General features: G+C 37.9%; 1 protein-coding gene and 1 long non-coding RNA gene across 3 annotated transcripts; one reads left to right on the top strand and one right to left on the bottom strand.

Moving 5' to 3' along the window:
- Positions 1 to 7,569: 7,569 nt before the first annotated feature.
- On the top strand, positions 7,570 to 10,222 carry LOC117619779. 2 transcript variants are annotated; one of them, XR_004584614.1, is made up of 3 exons: positions 7,570 to 7,778; positions 8,194 to 8,314; positions 9,209 to 10,222. It is a non-coding gene; the product is annotated as an uncharacterized LOC117619779 (long non-coding RNA). The 2 variants fall into 2 exon arrangements; XR_004584613.1 differs by having other exon boundaries at positions 8,194 to 8,334; positions 8,374 to 10,222.
- A 4,788-nt stretch (positions 10,223 to 15,010) lies between these two features.
- On the bottom strand, positions 15,011 to 16,910 carry LOC117619778 (cell division protein FtsY homolog, chloroplastic-like). The gene is made up of 5 exons (XM_034349815.1): positions 16,712 to 16,910; positions 16,517 to 16,627; positions 16,190 to 16,263; positions 16,034 to 16,104; positions 15,011 to 15,691 (listed from the first exon to the last, which is right to left on the bottom strand). The coding sequence occupies exons 2-5, from the start codon at positions 16,613 to 16,615 to the stop codon at positions 15,681 to 15,683; spliced, it is 255 nt and encodes an 84-aa protein (XP_034205706.1). The 5' UTR covers positions 16,616 to 16,627; positions 16,712 to 16,910; the 3' UTR covers positions 15,011 to 15,680.
- Between the last annotated feature and the right edge of the window lie 2,295 nt (positions 16,911 to 19,205).

Raw genomic sequence — 19,205 nt, 5'->3', positions numbered from 1 at the left:
CACTAGAGAGCTGTTGGATTCATTGATTAAAAATGGCAATTTACAGTACAAAGTGCTTAACACGTTGCAAGAGCCTTGAGAGAAACCAATAGTACTGCTACTTCTTCTGTATCTCCGCATTCCCTACATTTGGGATACTTTTTGGAGGGCCCGCACTTCTGCCAAGGTGAAAGTGATCTGCCTGCATGTATGTTTTTACTTGTATATACATATATATTGACAAATTTGTGGACAACCATAGTTTAACAAAATATGGACGTGGGCATTAGAACAAAATGAGGACGTTCGCACTAGAGAAAAACCCATATAGATAGAAAAATGATATGACCAAAAAATAAAAAAAAAGGTATGTTGCTGCTAAACTTTTCTTAAACGAAATCATGGTGATCCAGTGGCAGAAATCGTAATTTTGCAGCATGTAATGTAATGTAATGCAGCAGAACACCAACGTGTAAAGCAGTGGCAAAAATCGTAATTTTGTAATGCACCAAGCAGCAGGCAGCAACACCATCCAACATGTAAAGCAGGGGCAAAAATCGTAATTTTGTAATGCACCATCCAAAAACCAAGGGGCAAAAATCGTAATTTTAATTTTTGCAATGCACCATCCAACACCATCCAGCATGTAAGGCAGGGGTAAAAATCGTAATTTTGTAATGCACAATCCAAACACCATCCAACATGTAAAGCAGGGGCAAAAATCGTAATTTTGTAATGCACGCCATCACCATCCAACATGTACCATGATGGCCCTGGTACCATGACGCGCCAATTGAAGACAGGCCCTCAAAATCAAAAGGACAAGGACGACCCTGGTACCATCCATCACCATCCAACATGTAAAGCAGGGGCAAAAATCGTAATTTTGCGCATGGCTATGGGTTAAACTTAACAAGTAGGTGGGGTCAATAGCCACGACCCTGAACGTTAAATACCGTCCGACACCCAGAGAAAAATTTATCCGCCCCAGTTCAAGCCAAACATGGCAATGAATCATTTTTCTTATGTGAGGACGATTAATTTTCAGTTCGTGAATCATCAGCAGTTGTTGATCAACTACTTTCCAGCACAACAAACCAACCCTATGATCCACCATTGCATTTTTGGCTTCACCATTCCCACAGCCATGACGCTACTCCAGGTGCGATTTCCAGACCAACATCTCTTCCACACCAACCCTATACTCATGCTGCTTATGCTCTCTAGTGTCATTACCTATTCCTTGGCCTTCAGCCTCGACCTGCTCCTCCTCGGTCTCACTGCCAGGGCCACTCCTCATGCTCGCAATTGGTCCATTGCGTCTGGCTCGCTCTCACTCGCTTCACTCTTGGGCCTTCTCTTTGTTAACAATATATGAGCTGGATATGAGCTGGAGAGTGGTCACGTGCTTCTCACATGAGAGTTAGTTAGGCTTGTTAGTTAGGCTACTTAGTAGAAGTTGTCAGCTATATAAACATCAGATTAAGCTTTGTTTTACTTCAGCTAGAATTGTAACAGATTTTATAGAAATACAGATCTCTCTCTCTCTCTATCTTTCTCTCTTCAACTTTCTCTCTCAAATACCCAAAACCTAACTTTCTTTCCTTCATGGTTATCATGGTATCAGAGCTTCGGCTCTCTGATTCCTGATCATTTTTGCTTCCGCTCTTCTACATCATAATCAATCTCCGATTGCATCAATGGCAATTCGTTGAATGCAGATGCTTTCCTCAAGTCTGATACTATTTCTGCTGATTTTGCAAGTGTTTGTCGCCAACTTTCTTCGAGCATTGTTCTTCTTGACTCGATGATCCATTCATCTTTGGTATGCTGATTCTGTCCTCAAGTTCAGTTTAAGTTTTGAAGTGATTTCATTAAAAGCACGAAGCATGTTCTGTAATTTCTTGAAGCACGAAGCAGATTTTTCTGATTACTACCTGTTGCACGAAGCAATTCTTTAAGTCTTGAAGCACGAAGCAATTTTTCAATTCCAAGCACGAAGCAATTTCTCTGTTTTCTTGAAGCACGAAGCAATTTCTTGGATCTGTTTTCTTGGAATATCATCTTTTGTTTGTTGAAGCAATTTCAGACTCTTTGATTCTATACTGCCATGACAATCACTGCTCCGAAAATTGAGACTTTATTAGGTGTTTTGACTATTAAGTTGAATGATGATAACTTTGTGAAATGGAACTATCAATTGGAGTCTGTTCTTCAAGGATATGACTTATATGGCCATTTTGATGGCTCTTCTGTGTGTCCATCTAAATATGTTATCTCTGAGTCCGAAGGAGTTACAACTGAGCTCACTGAGAGCTATCGTCAATGGATTCAAGTTGATAAATCCTTGCTAAGTTTGCTGCTTGCAACACTGTCTGATGAGGCAATAGAGTATGTCATTGGTTGTAAATCGGCCAGGGATGCGTGGCTAAGCCTCACAGATAGATATGCCTCTGTATCAAGAGCTCGTGTCAATCAACTCAAAACTGAGTTGCACACTATCCACAAGGGTGGTGATTCAGTAGAAAAATTCTTGCTTCGTCTAAAGCACATACGAGATCAGTTGGCAGCAGCAGGATTTAAGCTCTCAGATGATGACATTATCATTGCAGCTTTAAATGGATTACCACAGGAATTCGACATGATCAAGACTGTGCTCATTGCAAGGGAAACACCTATAGCTCTTAAGGAGTTCAGAGCTCAGTTGCTGTCTGTTGAAAAGAATATTGAATCCAGAATGTTAGCAATGAATCACTCCATGACTGGTATGATGAGTGTCAGTCCGTTTGAAATTGGCTCATCATCTCATTCTCAAGATGCTTCTCAGACTCAGGGTACTGCCTCTACAGTTGGTACCATCACTCCTCATCCCCAAGCTTCATTTTCTATGGGCTTTAATAGGAATAAATCCCAGACCAATACTTCTCATGGTGCTTATCAGTCTTCAGACAATACTTCTCATGGTGCTTATCAGTCTTCAGAGTTCTCTCCTTCTTCTTATCAGACTAATAATACATCAGGCTCTACCAATCATTTTGTTCCTCGCGGTAGAGGCTCTATCAATGGTCGATTCCATAATCACAATAGCAACAGAGGAGGTTTTTCACCACGGTTCCCTTCTGCTCCAAGATCACAGGCCATACCTGAGTGCCAAATCTGCAATAAGAGAGGACATACGGCACCAAACTGTTACTATAGAATTCCAGATAACTCATCCACACCTATCCTTGAGTGTCAAATCTGTGGCAAGAAAGGGCACATAGCATTGAACTGTTATCATCGAGCCAACTTTGCATACCAAGGTGCTCCTCCTCCACAGTCTATTCAGGCTATGACAGCCAATATGTCCTATACTCCAAATGACCTATGGATAGCAGACAGTGGAGCTTCCCATCACATGACACCCAATGTGCATCAATTGCAAGCTTCTGCCCCTTACTCTTCTGAAGACAAGATTACTATAGGCAATGGGGAAGGTCTGAGCATTGACCATATTGGCCATTCTATTTTATCCGCCTTACCAGGCACTTTACACTTAAATAAAGTGTATCATGTTCCTAAACTTGCAGCCAATCTGTTATCTGTGTATCAACTATGCAAGGATAATAACTGCAATGTTATTTTTGATGAGTATCACATATACGTGCAGGACAAGCAAACTCACAGGATTCTGTACAAAGGTCAGAGTGACAAAGGGCTCTATCCCATTCCACAAGTTCATCCTCAACCTTCACAAATTCACAAGTCACCCTTGGATTCTTCAATTTCTGTCATAGCAAATAAAGATGCAGCCAATGATAAAGCCTTGTCTCTACCTCCAGCAGCACAAGGGAATTCAAGACCTCATGCACTCTTGGGTCAACAAGTCAAAACCAAGCTGTGGCATCTTCGACTGGGCCATTCTTCCAATGATGTTCTTCATCACATGTTAAAGGTTTCTAATATTCCTTTGTCTGTTGATTCCACAACTGAGATGTGTGACTCTTGTTTACAAGGCAAAATGCACAAATTGCCCTTTTCTTCCTCTTCTACCACTAGTCTTAGACCATTTACTAAGCTGCATACAGATGTTTGGGGCCCTTCCAATGTTGCAGCTCTAGGTGGTTATAGATACTTTCTCACCATTATAGACGATTGTACACGCTACATGTGGGTATTTCCCTTGATCAATAAATCAGAAGTTTCATCTGTTTTCATAAAGTTTCATGCCTATATTGTGACTCATTATCAAGCTCAAGTTCAGTTTTTGCAATCTGATGGTGGTGGTGAATATATTAGTCACATGTTCAAAGATTTTCTAGCTTCTAAAGGCATTCTTCATCAGCTCTCTTGTCCTTATACTCCTCAGCAAAATGGATTGGCTGAGAGGAAGAATAGGCATCTTATTGAGACTACTCTTGCTCTATTAACTACAGCTGGGTTATCTCTTCCATTTTGGTTTTATGCTGTGACTCATGCAGCATTCCTAATCAATCGCATGCCAAGTCGAGTTCTTAATATGCTATCTCCATATTATAAGTTGTTTGGTGGCCATCCAGATTTACTCTCTCTCAAAATCTTTGGGTCTGCAGTGTATCCTTTGCTGCGTCCCTATACTGCTCACAAGCTTGAACCCAGATCTTATCAATGTATTTTCTTGGGGTATTCCATGGGATATAAGGGAGTCCTGTGTTATGATCTGAGAACTCATAAAGTTCTCATTTCTAGACATGTTATACACAATGAAGATGTGTTTCCATATAAGACAACCCAGGTTTCGACTCAAAATCAAAATCAGTCCTCCCTGTCACCCTCTACCTCTCAATCTCCACCAGTGGCTGTTATTTTGGCTTCCATGCCTCAGAAATCTCCATCCGCACCTGTGCTTCATTCCTCTTCATCATTCCCCAATTCTTCTTCTATTTCCAGATCTCCTGTTCTTGATAATCAAATGCTGCCAGCTTTCACAGATGCACAATTAGAAGTTCTACTTCCTCTTGAGTCTGCATCACTTATAGACAATCCAGGACCACTTCCTGCGCAGGTGCATCCTGCAAGCTCTATAAATAATCACCCCATGCAAACTCGGTCCAAGTCTGGTATTGTGCAATCCAAGCAATTTCCAGAATTTTCCAGCTTTCATACACAGTTAACTTCCATTTCAGAACCAGACACACCATCCCATTTTAAACAGGCTCTTGGTCATCCAGCATGGAAACAAGCCATGACTGAAGAAATTCAAGCTCTTGATCAACAAGGAACCTGGACTCTTGTTCCTTCTCCTCCAAATACAAATATTGTGGGCTGTAAATGGATCTTTAAGATCAAAAAGAATGCAGATGGCACTATCTCTCGCTATAAGGCCAGATTAGTTGCTCAGGGATTCAGTCAAGAATATGGATTAGATTATGAGGAAACCTTCAGTCCTGTGGTACGTCATACAACGGTGCGTCTCATTCTTGGTCTAGCTGTCAATTTTCAGTGGGAATTACGGCAGCTGGATGTGAAAAATGCTTTTCTTCATGGTGAGCTTCAAGAAGAAGTGTTCATGAAGCAACCTCAAGGCTTTGTCGATTCTCAATATCCTAATCATGTGTGCAAGCTTCAAAAATCTCTCTACGGCCTGAAGCAAGCTCCTCGGGCATGGAATGCAAAATTCACAGGCTATTTACCTACCTTGGGTTTTTCGGTTTCACACTCTGATCCCAGCCTGTTTGTGAAGAAAACTGAAGTTGCTGTTGTAATCCTATTACTCTATGTTGATGATATAATAATCACAGGCTCTGATCCTTCACTGGTGACATCTGTTATTCAAGCTCTTAGTGAAGTATTTGAGCTTAAAGATCTGGGAAAGCTCAAATATTTCCTTGGTCTTGAGGTGCAATACCATTCAGGAGGGAAAATATTTGTCAATCAAGCCAAATATGCTAGAGATCTCATCAAAAAGGCATCTATGGATACATGTAAGCCTTGTAGCACCCCTTCTAAACCTCACCATCAGGTCTTAAAGGATGAAGGTACTCCACTTCCAAATCCCACACTCTTTCGAAGCATTGTAGGTGCTCTGCAATACTTGACATTCACAAGACCAGACATTGCTTTTGCTGTCAACACAGTCTGTCAGTTCATGCATAATCCTACAGATGTTCACCTTAGCTTAGTTAAACGTATTATCAGGTACTTGCAAGGCACATTGCAGTTTGGTGTCACGTTTTCTCCAGGTTCCATGGTCCTATCTGGATTTTGTGATGCTGATTGGGCTGGTGATCCCAATACACGCAGATCCACCACAGGATATGTTGTTTTCCTCGGTTCCAATCCGATTTCTTGGTCCTCCAAGAAGCAAGCTTCTGTTTCTCGCAGCTCTACAGAGGCAGAGTATCGAGCACTTGCTCACTGTGCTGCAGATATCTCATGGATACGACAAGTCTTGTGCGATTTGCATATGATAATTCCTGAAGCTCCTCTCCTACACAGCGACAACTTGTCTGCTCTAGCTCTCAGTGCAAACCCTGTTTTTCATTCTCGAATCAAACATCTGGATGTGGACTTTCACTTCATTAGAGAACGTGTTCAAAGTAAAGATCTCATCGTCCAATATGTTCCCACAGATGAACAGGTTGCTGATATATTGACAAAAGGCCTTCATAGTCCAATATTCCTCAAACATTGCTCCAATCTCAGCCTTGGCTATTCCCCAGCTGAGCTTGAGGGGGGGTGTTAACAATATATGAGTTGGATATGAGCTGGAGAGTGGTCACGTGCTTCTCACATGAGAGTTAGTTAGGCTTGTTAGTTAGGCTACTTAGTAGAAGTTGTCAGCTATATAAACATCAGATTAAGCTTTGTTTTACTTCAGCTAGAATTGTAACAGATTTTATAGAAATACAGATCTCTCTCTCTCTCTATCTTTCTCTCTTCAACTTTCTCTCTCAAATACCCAAAACCTAACTTTCTTTCCTTCATGGTTATCACTCTTGTCTCCACCCTCCTGCTGGCCCTGGCTGCCTCTCCTTTTGTGCTTCTTGCTGCTCACGCTGCTCGTTTTCGCCCCCAAACTGGTGCCTCTTGTGCCTCAACTCCTTTCTCTGTTTCGCCGCCGCCACCGCCGTGTGAGGATGCCAACGCCACTATTACCACTCTAAGCAGAGAGATGAAAGTGTTATAAAAGAAGAGAGAAAAATATTATAGTTTATTTTAAAAAGAAAAAGATGAAAGTGTTATAAAAGAAGAGAGAGAAAAATATTATAGTTTATTTTAAGAAGAAAAAGATGAAAGTGTTATAAAAGAAGAGAGAGAAAAATATTATAGTTTATTGTTATGTATTTCCTGTGCAATTTTCTGCAATTGCCCTATATTTATGTAATGAAAGTTCGTCTTTGTGTCAACAAAGAAAAAAAGGTGATTTATTTGTTTCTTGGTATTGTCCTAAAGGCCTACACGACCCATCAATATTTAGAGGCAACCCGCCGCAACAAAGGCCCATTTATTTATTGGCAAAAAGGAAATGGTCCCTCTTTCACCTCCAACCACTTTCCTCCAGTCCTGTATCAAAACTTTCTGGAACATGTCACCTAATCTGGTCAGTCTTATGCCCATAAGGTGCTTCCCTTTCCTCATTCCCTTCGATTTATCTTCTTTTTTTTGGGTCAATTTTTTTATTTTTGAACCAGGGATTCAAAGATGGGATGTCTCGAATTTGAATCTAGGATTTGAAACGTTGAGGCATTCTTCAGGTATTTCTGTATTCTCGAGAGGTTTGAAGCTGGGTTTGCAGGCTTGGTGTTCTTCAAATGTTCTGCCATTCGGGGTTCTTTAGTGTAAGAATATTGGGATTCAAACTAGTTTCTTTACTTTATAAGCCATTTCACTTCCAATCTAATAGGGATTACATATTGAGAAAACCCTATTGGAGGCAACGCTTGTAAGTATATCAAGGGTCCATGCCTGTTTCATGTAATGGTTTGTGTTTATGTATATGAACAATCTCTACTAATTCAGTTTACTTGTGATATACCTAACAAGTTAACATAAGCAAATAGCTAACCACATATGAGCGCTGTCTCTTCAATTTGTTTTTAACATTTATGCAGCCATGATTAAGACTTTAAGCCAAACAATTATACATAATGCTTCTTGTTGTTGATGATGACGATTTTTTCGATAATTTTCCCAAAATTACATGTAATGGTAGTGCATGAATTGAAGTCATTGTAACATGATTCTGCAATGCAGGGAAAAAACTAAATGACCATTGGGTGCTAACTGATGTCAGTGATGTTCCTGTTCAAATGGAGTCGAAGATGACAGACTGATGAATGTCATAAATGAGTCTGTCAAGTTTGTGATGGAACAGGTAGGTTATAATTTCTACAAGTTTCCAATTGAAAAAACTGCTGCAACTATTGATCTTAGGGAAAAAGAAAAAAGCAATTTTAGAAGATTTCTGTGGAAAAACTATTACAATTCTGCTGTTCTGTTTCCAAACTTCTCCTTGTTCTGGTGGTAGAATAAGTTGGGGGCACTGTTAAATAATTTGGTACACTTATAGTAATGGAGGAATTTCTCCTTTCTAATCACTTATTTGCTGCAGGCTTATGATTATATATCACCAGTTTTGTACTTCTCTGTTTGGTAGAGTTGAATATTATGCTCAGCTAGCTTGATAACTCTGAGACCACCTTTTGCCATTTGCCTAGGTTATTTTCTAAAGTTGAAGTTTTTAACCTGAATTCACCCAAATCTTGATAGATCCCTGTTACCATTTGCCTAGGTTATTTTCTAAAGGTGAAGTTTTAAACCTGAATTCACCAAATCTTGATAGATCCCTGTTCTTTTTCTTTGTTTCTAAATTGTTAGTGTAACATGATGTGCTTCAAAAGCTTACCCTGGACTGAGTTTGAGCAGCAATTAGTTCAGCTACCATATGTTCATTGCGCATGACATGTAGTTATATCCCTTTTATAACCTTGAAAACTTTACCAGTGTGACACAATTGCTTGCAATTTTTAAATATTTTGAAACTCTTTGTTTTTTAGAAGTGTACTTTGAAGCTGAGCTGGTACAATTCATAATGCTTAGATGTATAGTACCCTGCCTGCAGTATGGTGCCATTTTCAGGCCTCAGATTTGAACACGTCAGGGATCCTTTGCCATATATGAGGATTCCTCATAGTACCTCTTTTATCATCAAGTATATATATGTGAGCCTTTATATCTGCAGTCTCAACTTTTTGTGCTTTCTTCCTAGTACATGGATTTTTGAAACTGGGCAAAACATTCCATCAGAGAAATATGGGCACACTTAATATCATATTGAAATTCAAACTCAGAGTGGTATACTATACTGTGATGCATTACTTTGAAGATGTCAAAGAAAAATAAAAACTCGGTCGCCATCAGCGGGCAGCACGAATGTCCTGATGTCCTGAGTTATTTTGAATCTTCCATCAACCGCAGATAATTGGTTGAACTTCATTCTGGAAAATGATCTGGGATATGTTCTTGTTTGCACAATTTGTTTCCTGGAAAGCTTCACTCACAGATATACTGAGAGTAAATGTTGTCCTTATTTGGTCAAGACTTTTGATTCCAATGAGCATATGCATTACACCGGCTACCTTTAGGATTTTTTGGAAGAACCTTTATATGCCCTTTCAGGATCCACTGTGCCCATTCGTGTTAGGTGGCGACGAGAAGCTTGGGCATTCTGCGGGTGTTCTTCATCTTGATGATGCCCATCCTGATATCTTAGTGCCTCTGAAGGTAATGAATATTCACATGCAGGTAAATTCTTATCTGTAAATACACTTTCCCACTTAATTAGGAAATGAGAAGTAGTCCAAATTGATGAAATGAGATTATTCACAACCTTGTGATGCCTTTTTTGGTTTTGCACAACCTGGCTATCTATATGTACCATTGCTGATTTTCTGTAAGCATCTCATTGGATTTTGACATCACTCGTGGGAAATTTTGTAAATATTCTCAGCTGATAATATTCACACTTTTGTCCCTGCATTTAAAGATTAGAATCTTTGAGCACGAGGCAGAGTGGCTCATGAACGGTATTCAAATGAACACAGTCCTATGCTTTGTGGATAAGATTTTACAAGCATTTTCGGCTTTGGTGTGTCTAATCTTGGCATCAAGTATGGTTATCCCAACAATCTGTCAGTCATAATATTTATAATGAAAAGAGTAGCCAAAGTTGGCAATGAGGAGGAGCCAAAGATGGCAATGAATCGTTTTGGTCATGTGAGGATGAATCATTTTCAGAGTAATACTAATAATATTTTTGTGAATCATCATCAGCACTTGTTGATCAACTACTTTCCAGCACATGAAACAAACCGTATGATACACCACTGCCTTTTTGGCTTCACCATTCCCACAGCCATGACGCTGGTCCAGGTGCGATTTCCAGACCGTCTCTTCCAAACCAACCCTATACTCATGCTGCTTATGCTGTTTAGCGTCGTTACCTATTCCTTGGCCTCAGCCTCGAGCTGCTTCCCCAGTCTCAGTGTCACTGTCAGGGCCGCTCCACATGCTCGCAATTGGTCCTTTGCGTCTGGCTCAGTCTCGCTTCAGGCTTGGGCCTTCTCTTGTCTCCACCCTCCTCCTGGCCCTGGCTGCCAATGCTTCTCTACTTCTTGCTGCTCACTCTGCTGGCTTTCGCCCCAAAACTGGTTCCTCTTGTGCATCAACTCCTTTCTCGGTTCAGCTGCCAACGCTGCGTGAGGAGGCCAGTGACAGAATTGCGTTAATTTTACACGAATAAATCTGGAAAAAATTAGAGGAATTGATTGCTGGACAGGGGAGTCGAACTCATCTGGTGATTTTTTTTTCTTTTTCTCTCTTCTGGCTAGTTGCCTCTTTATTTTCTCTCTCTCCAGCAACACTAATTTTGGTTATTGCTATCTGAAGAGAGAAGTCCCCTGGATAAAAAGAACACGAAGTCATCTCCTATAATTCTGCCATCAATAGATAACAAGGAAGCAATCTCATATTCTTTCCTACATGCGGATAACTGTATTTGCTCTGGAGGCTTTTACTTACTGTTATTAGATTTGTGCAAAGTCAACTCTGTAATTATAAATTTATGATGAATACATAACAACACCCCCAATTTACCAAAAAAATAAAAGAAAAGAGTGTTTTTTTTTCCTTTTCTTCAATTTGAAAATAATTATAGTTTATTTCGTTACTCTTTTTTGTTTCTTTTGGTCGAATGATTTATTTGTTTATTGGTAATGTCTTATAATTCATCTCAAGAAACTTTACAATTTTACAAAGTGAATGTTTCCAAAAGCCCCGAGCACAATTCCGTTTAAACAAAGCCTAAACGACTGTTGATCCCCGCCAAAAAAAAGCTGAACGACCCTTCAATATTTAGATGCAGCCGCAACAAAGGCCCATTTATTGGTAAACTGAAACGACAAAATTTCGACTCAAACAAAGATGCGCGCAATTCTTTAGTGCAGGGGTGTATAAGCTCCAATCTAATCTACTTAAACCGACTAATCCAATTCAATCGATTTCGATGATTTGGAGGATTTGATTGGATTGGATCTGTAATTTTAAAAACTGATGTGATTGGATTAGATGACGAATTTGTTAATGAGAATCCAATCCAATCCAATATAGTTAGTTTTATGAATTTTTAAGTCATTTAATGGAGTTGTGTTTAATATATTATATAATAATAACAATTTTTTCTAGTATTTCATTTATATTTTACATTTACGTCTTAATATGTTTGAGTAGATTATTTTCATCATCAGAACCAACCCGGTTTCTAAGACCTTTTTTACATTGCATTACCATAACAAAAAGAACCAAAAAAAGAGAGATAAATTTATCTTGTGATTCGTAAAGAACCTTTCTTTCATTAGTGTCTTTTTTCATTATCAAAACTGATCATCCAATCCAATATAAATTGGATCGGATCAGATTTTGATATAAATATATAATATAATTGGATCGGATTGAAAAAATCACAATCCAATTTATATTGGATTGAATGCAAATTGACGAAATTGTATTAGTTTCGATTTGACGTACACCCCTACTTTAGTGAATAGGTTCACAAATTGTGGGTGGGTTGGCCTTTTGGGATTTTACTCGGCTATTAGAATTTGGGAGTGTTTGTAAACTTTCATGCAACAAGATATATTTTTATGGGTTACATTTTTGGTCATTAGGGTTTAGCTAGGAATCAAATTTGGTCTCTGTGATTTTAATTTTTTTGATTTCGTCACCGCTTTGCAGTTGATAACAAATTCAATCCAATGCCACAATTTTGTCCATTTTTTAATTGAAAAATATTTAATGTTTAGTTAAAAACAATTAACTTAAATATGTAATTTTTTTTATTAAAAAATGGTATATATCTAATAGTAGGAATGGGTATATATCTAAAAAAAACTATATGTCATAGTCCTCATGCCTTAGCAAAAAAGAAATAGTCATTGTGGTCAATCTCTTTGTCCTTTTACTTTCATTTATTTTTATATTACTCAATTTATTTAAGTTGACAATGCAAAAAAGGAGGTACCCCAAATGTGGATTCAAATAAAAATACTAGAAAATCAAATTCCCACCAAATCAAAATATGAAAAATCAGTTTAGTACAAAATACAATTTATGCTAAAAATGATGGCTTGTTAAGTCAATATATATTTCATACTAAAATCCCATAAAATCAAAATTTTTTTACTTGATGTGTAAGGAATAAAAGCCGCCAAAAATTATCTTGAGAAAATGATTATTTGGAAAAACTATTTTTCATACTTAGTCAAAAATTTTACATAAAACAATTTTTCATGTATGATATGAATGCATGAAGGTATCTAAGGCCAATTTAGGTAAGAAGCCTTAGATGTTCAATCCACAAAAAGTTTTTAGCCTTTCAAAATTGCACATCCGATAAAAATTCCTGGATCCGTCAGTGGTTATAAGTCTTCACGAGTCACGACAAGCGATATATGTGTGCAATTGTATAGTCAATATTAAAATATATTTGAATCAAGTCTTTTAAGGGTAGTTAGGTCTTTTACTTATCCAAGGCATCTTTATATGTCTATATATTATAAACGTACCGCAGCTTTGTTTTATTGATTTGATTTGTGAATATATTGGCATTCTTTGCTTCTGCTTGAATTGTTCACAGTATATTTTTGTTTGTCACTCGTTACAGCTCTTCATGCAGCTAAATGCTGTAACTTCCGGGAAATTATAACCCCTTCTTCCTGCCCAAAAGCAAAAAACCCCCTTCACCCACCACCAGTGTGCTTAAGTTATGGTCAAATGCAATGGCAGCATTATCTACAGTCACTCTATTTATTATAGATTCAATGCTTACATTTGTATAAAACAAAACAGTGAAAGTCCAAATAAAAACAGTTGTAATGGTAACATGATTGCTGCTGGTCATGTGTATGTCTCCCAAAAACTACAGCTGAAAATAGATCTTCGTATGTAGAGTGATTGGGGAGGAATCGGATGATTAATCCCATATATTTTCAAAAATAAATAAATAAAATTTGTAAAAGCATGATTGCTCTTCCAGGAAAGTATACGATTGTAGGAGCAATCATGTTAATCCAACGAAGACCTTCACATTTTAATCCAACGAAGACTTGTCTCACGTTTTTTCAACTTTTAAGTTGAAATGCTGCTCCCAAATCCAAAACCATGAACATGCTTGTTTCCTTTTTCCTTTATAAAAGCCTACTCCTCGTCGTCCAAGTCTCCCCAAGCCAAACATGGCAATGAATCATTTTCATAGTAATATACTAATACTAATAATATTTTCGTGAATCATCAGCAGCTGCAGTTGTTGATCAACTACTTTCCAGCACAACAAACCAACCCTATCCCTATGAATATTATCCATCATTGCATTTTTGGCTTCACCATTCCCACCGCCATGACGCTGGTCCAGGTGTGATTTCCAGACCAACATCTCTTCCACACCAACCCTATACTCATGCTGCTTATGCTGTGTAGCGTCGTTACCTATTCCTTGGCCTTCAGCCTCGAGCTGCTTCTCCTCAGTCTTAGGGTCACTGTCAGAGCCACTCCTCATGCTCGCAATTGCTCCATTGCGTCTGGCTCAGTCTCACTTGCTTCAGTCTTGGGCCTTCTCTTGTCTCCACCCTCTTCTTGGCCCTGGCTGCCTCTGCTTCTCTGCTTCTTGCTGCTCACTTTCGCCCTCAAACTGGTTCCTCTTGTGCATCAACTCCTTTCTCGGTTCAGCAGCCGCCGCGTGAGGAAGCCAGTGGCAGAATTGCCACTCTAGGAAGCAATTTTTGTAATTTTAAAGGAATAAATCCGGAAAACATGAGAGGAAAAAAAGTTCAGGAAATTCCCACTGCGCTGCATGCATGTTTTTGATATTGTTGATTTCTTTATATATATCTAACATTGTAGGTAAGTTAATATAATATCAATTTTTGCAAAAGCATACGAAATAGAAAGATTGAAATTTGAAACCCTCTCACTCACCCTTTCTCTGAAACTCCAACCGCAAGGAGTGAGAAGCATTCTTCGGTCTTTCTTTCTTATACTGTAAGATTTTATTTATCTCAATTTTGTAGAATTATTTTAATATTACATAACATGTGTTCTTTTTGAAATTCACTGTTGATAGAAATGCTAACGATACTTGCTTAAAAGAAAGTCCCTCCCCACGGAGTTGTAGCTGCCACGTAGTTTTGTAAGTCCCTCCCCATGGAGTTGCAGTCGCCTCGTAGTTTTGGTTCAAGAACTAATGTTAAGCTTTCCCACTTCACACATTTCTCGTCTGTTTATATGTCAAAGATGAACATGAATCTCAAGTCCCAGAACATATTTCTACCTCTTATTTCAATTATCCTACGCATCTGCCAAGCATATGTATAAAAAGTTTCAAGCTGATGTGGAGTACCAAGTAAAAATGCACAAATAAAACTTGTGTAACTTACAGAAAAAGTTAAACCATGCATATGATGCAGGAACTTTGCCTGATATATGTATGTCAAACTTTCTTGGTTGATTTGATGTCATACCAGAGACTGCAGGATTACTTTGTGTCAAACAAAAAAAAACAAAAACAAAAACAAAAAAAACAAAAAAATGTACATCTTCTTTCAAACTGAGCTGGTACAATTCATAATGCTTAGATGTATAGCTGCCTGCAGTATGATGCCATTTCAGGACTCAGATTTGAACACAGATATACTGAGAGTAAATGTTGTCCTTATTTGGTCGAGACTTTTCATTCCAATGAGTATATGCATAACACCGGCTACCTTTAGGATTTTTTGGAAGAACCTTTAGGATACACTGTGCCCATCCTGTTGTAAGAGCTGTCTCCAAGAAGCTTGGGCGACCTGCGGGTATTCTTCATCTTGATGATGCGGAGCGAAGGTCGCGCGAGAAGTGTCCTCTACAGGCTTCCAATTGAAACAACTACTGCAAGCACTGATCTTAGGGAAAAAGAAAAAAGCAATTTTAGAAGATTACTGTGGAAAAACTATTACAATTCTGCTCTTCTGTTTCCAAAACTCTCTTTGTTCTGTTGGTAGAATAAGTTGCACTTATAGTAATGCCCAGTTGACCGAAAACAGGAGGAATTTCTCCTTTTAAATCGCTTATTTGCTGCAGGCTTATGATTATATCACCAATTTTGTACTTCTCTGTTTTGGTAGAGATGAATATTATGCTCAGCTAGCTTGCTAACTCTGAGACTACCTTTGCCATTTGACTAAGTTATTTTCTAAAGTTGAATTTTTTAACCTGAAGTCACCAAATTTTGATAGGTCCCCCTTCGCCAGTGGCAGAAATAGTAATTTTGTAGCAACGCCATGGGTTAACAAGTATGGGTTAATCGTAATTTTGTAGCGGCGACATGGGTTAACAAGTATGGGGTAGGGGTGTGTTCAACGAGTCCAATTTTCCTGTTACAAAATACCCTGTGCCACCCTGTTTCCTTTGTAGTTTTTCGATCTTTCTATTTCGTATGCTTTTACGGGTTGGATATCCAAATGTCTCTTAAAACCTCAGCAGAGAGCGCATGACACAAGCTGAGTTCCATTCTTACCAAGAGATGTTGTCTTCACACCTCCATTAACGCCAACCACCATAACCACAGCCGGTTTCCTGGTAACACAACAAAAACTGCTACATTAAACATAACGTCAAAAAGAAATTGACAAATATTCTGAAACTCAGAACTTGTCAGCACCTGTATCCAAGTTGAAGTTCAGTTTTGCTCCCTTTTGTAGTTAACAAATCCAGTACACTCTTCTTCAATGCTTCCTACAAACAATCCAATTCAGATACGACCACATTACATTTCATGCATACACAAATCAACTAACGAGCACTCAATTTGATTGATCAGAAAATTCAGGACCCTCCACTCAAGTTTGTTTTATTTACCTAACTATGTAGTATGGGGCTAAGTTGGGTAATTTTTGAAGCCTAAAATCATAAAAATTCATAAAAACTAAGGTTCAAATGCTGCCTATGTTGCTGTGAACATAAAAGCCTTTTCAATTGTTACCATTACCTTTATTTCTCTTGCAGATTTCAGCTTCGGGGCTACTATGTCCTCCCTCAAACTTTCCACAATCTTAATTGTGATTTTTGGCCCAAAATCCGATACCATCAAAGCCTAAAACTGAAAACAACATAAACAATCAGATTTTCCACAAAAGCATTTTTTTTTAATTTTCCCGAGAAACAAACAGGGAGAGAAGAAAACCTCTTCGAGTTCTTCGTTGAGGACTAGATCAGTTTCAGCTAGATTCCAGTAGAGCAAGAGCTTGTTGATGACGGCGAGATTATCGCGAGTCTTGGAGAATCCCGAGAAGAGCTTCTCTACATCGCTCTTGGCCTTCTCCCAGATAAGCCTTCCGAGTCGAGTGAAGAATCCGGTCTGCCTCACCCGGCATTCAAACCGAGATAGTTTGGGTCACTGCATTTGCAGTTGTTAGCAAATTCAATCAAATTTCACAATTCTGTCCATTTTTTAATTGAAAAATATTTAATATTTAGTTAAAAACAATTAACTTAAATATGAAAAAAAAAAATTAATTAAAAAATGGTATATATCTAATAGTAGGAATGGGTATATATCTCAAACTATATTTCATAGTCCTTGTTCCTTAGCAAGAAAGAAATAGTCATTGTGGTCAATTTCTTTATTCTTTTACTTTCATTTTTTTTTTATTACTTCATTTACGTATGTTTACAATGTAAATAAGGAAGTATTCTCCACTTGGATTCAAATAAAAATACTAGAAAATCAAATTCCCACCAAATCAAAGTATGAAAAATTGATTTTAGTACAAAATACAATTGAGGCTAAAAATGATGGCTCGTTAGGTCAATATATACTCCACACTAAAATTCTATAAAATCAAGTTTTCTTATTTGATGGGTAAGGAATAAAAAGCCGCCAAAAATTATCTTGAGAAAATGATTATTTTGAAAACCATTTTTCATACTTAGTCAAAAAATTTAAATAAAACAATTTTTCACGTAGGATATGAATGCATGAAGAGACCTAAGGTCAATCTAGGTAAAAAGCCTTAGATGTTCAATCCACAAAAAGTTTTTAGCCTTTTAAAATTGCACATCCGCTAAAAATTCCTGAATCCGTCAGTGGTTATAAGTCTTCATGAGTCACGACAAGCGATATATGTGTGACAATTGTACAGTCAATATTAAAATATAGGCTTATTTATGTACATACCCCATGTGCTTTCAAACTTGTCTCAGATTACCACATGTGTTTGCAAACGTCTCAAAATACCCCTCAAACTTTTAAAAACAGTCTCACATTACCCGTTCCGTCAGTTTTATAGACATTCCGTCACGTGCGTTGGGCCCCACTTCATTTAAAATATATTTAAAAGTATAGTCGAGCGGCTATACCCCTTTAAAAATTTATTTTTTTTTAAAAAAAGAAAGGGCTGCAAAAGAAGAAGAAGGAGAAGAAGACTTTCTTAGCCTCTTTGATTCATATTGGTTTGAACATGGAATTCTGAGCAAGAAATCCCCTTCAAAACCCCAAGGAGCAACAAACCCAAGTCTCCAAGTGGACCAATCAGCCCAAGAAACAGCCCAACAAGAAGTACCAAATTTCCCCAGCCTTTCATGCTTGTCAAGGTCTCTAAGTGATGAACAATCTTTAAACACCAAAGGGAGCCTCTTCTCTTATGATTCTCTCTCCCCACACTCAATCCTCATGAGTACCACACCAAAATTCCAAACAGTTTTCTTTGTTAAACAAGTCATAGAGTTCTCCAAACCCTATAAGCACCCAATTTCCCCCTTTCTTAGAACTGAAAAACTCTTATTCTCAGAGGTTAAAGATTAAAACGAAATGGGGCCCAACGGACGTAACGAAATGTCTATAAAACTGACGGAACAGGTAACGTGAGACTTTTTTAAAAGTTTGGGGGGTATTTTGAGACGTTTGCAAACACTTGTGGTAATCTGAGACAAATTTTAATGCACATGGAGCATATACATAAATAAGCCTAAAATATATTTGAATCATGTCTTTTAAGGGTAGTTAGGTCTTTTACTTATCTAGGACATCTTTATATGCTTATATATTATAAGCGTACTGCAGCTTTGTTTTATTGATTTGATTTGTGAATATATTGGCATTCTTTACTTCTGCTTGAATTATTCACAATATGTTTTTGTTTGTCACTCGTTATAGTTCTTCATGCAGCTAAATGCCGTAACTTCCGGGAAGTTAAAACCCTTTCTTCTTGCCCAACAGCAAAAACCCCCTTCACCCACCACCAACTTGCTTAAGTCATGGTCAAATGTATGGCAACATTATCTGTAGTCACTCTTCATAAGAAGTCAATAGTGGGTCACTTTATATATATCAATTATGATTTCTTGGACTAAAGGGGTTCAAGAGATTTGTAGTCACTCACCGTTTGATGTAAATTTAACGGTTCACTCACTCTTGCACTCATTTTAAGAAACTTTTTTGAACCATTGGATTAATATCCAATAGTGGATAACCACAATCTCTTGTACTCTTGTAGTCTAAGAAATCGGACATTAAATATATATATAGTTTCAGAAAATTTTTTAATATACGAATTTTGGTTCAGTGCACTTTCCTTGCATCTAATTATTTATTATAGATTCAATGCTTGTAGGATCAATCATGTTAATCCAACGAAGACTTGTCTCACGCTTTTTCAACTTTTAAGTTGAAATGCTGT

Source organism: Prunus dulcis, chromosome 2 (genome assembly GCF_902201215.1).
Source record: "Prunus dulcis chromosome 2, ALMONDv2, whole genome shotgun sequence".
In the NCBI taxonomy this organism is placed as follows: domain Eukaryota; kingdom Viridiplantae; phylum Streptophyta; class Magnoliopsida; order Rosales; family Rosaceae; genus Prunus; species Prunus dulcis.
This window is presented reverse-complemented; position numbering and strand designations above follow the sequence as displayed.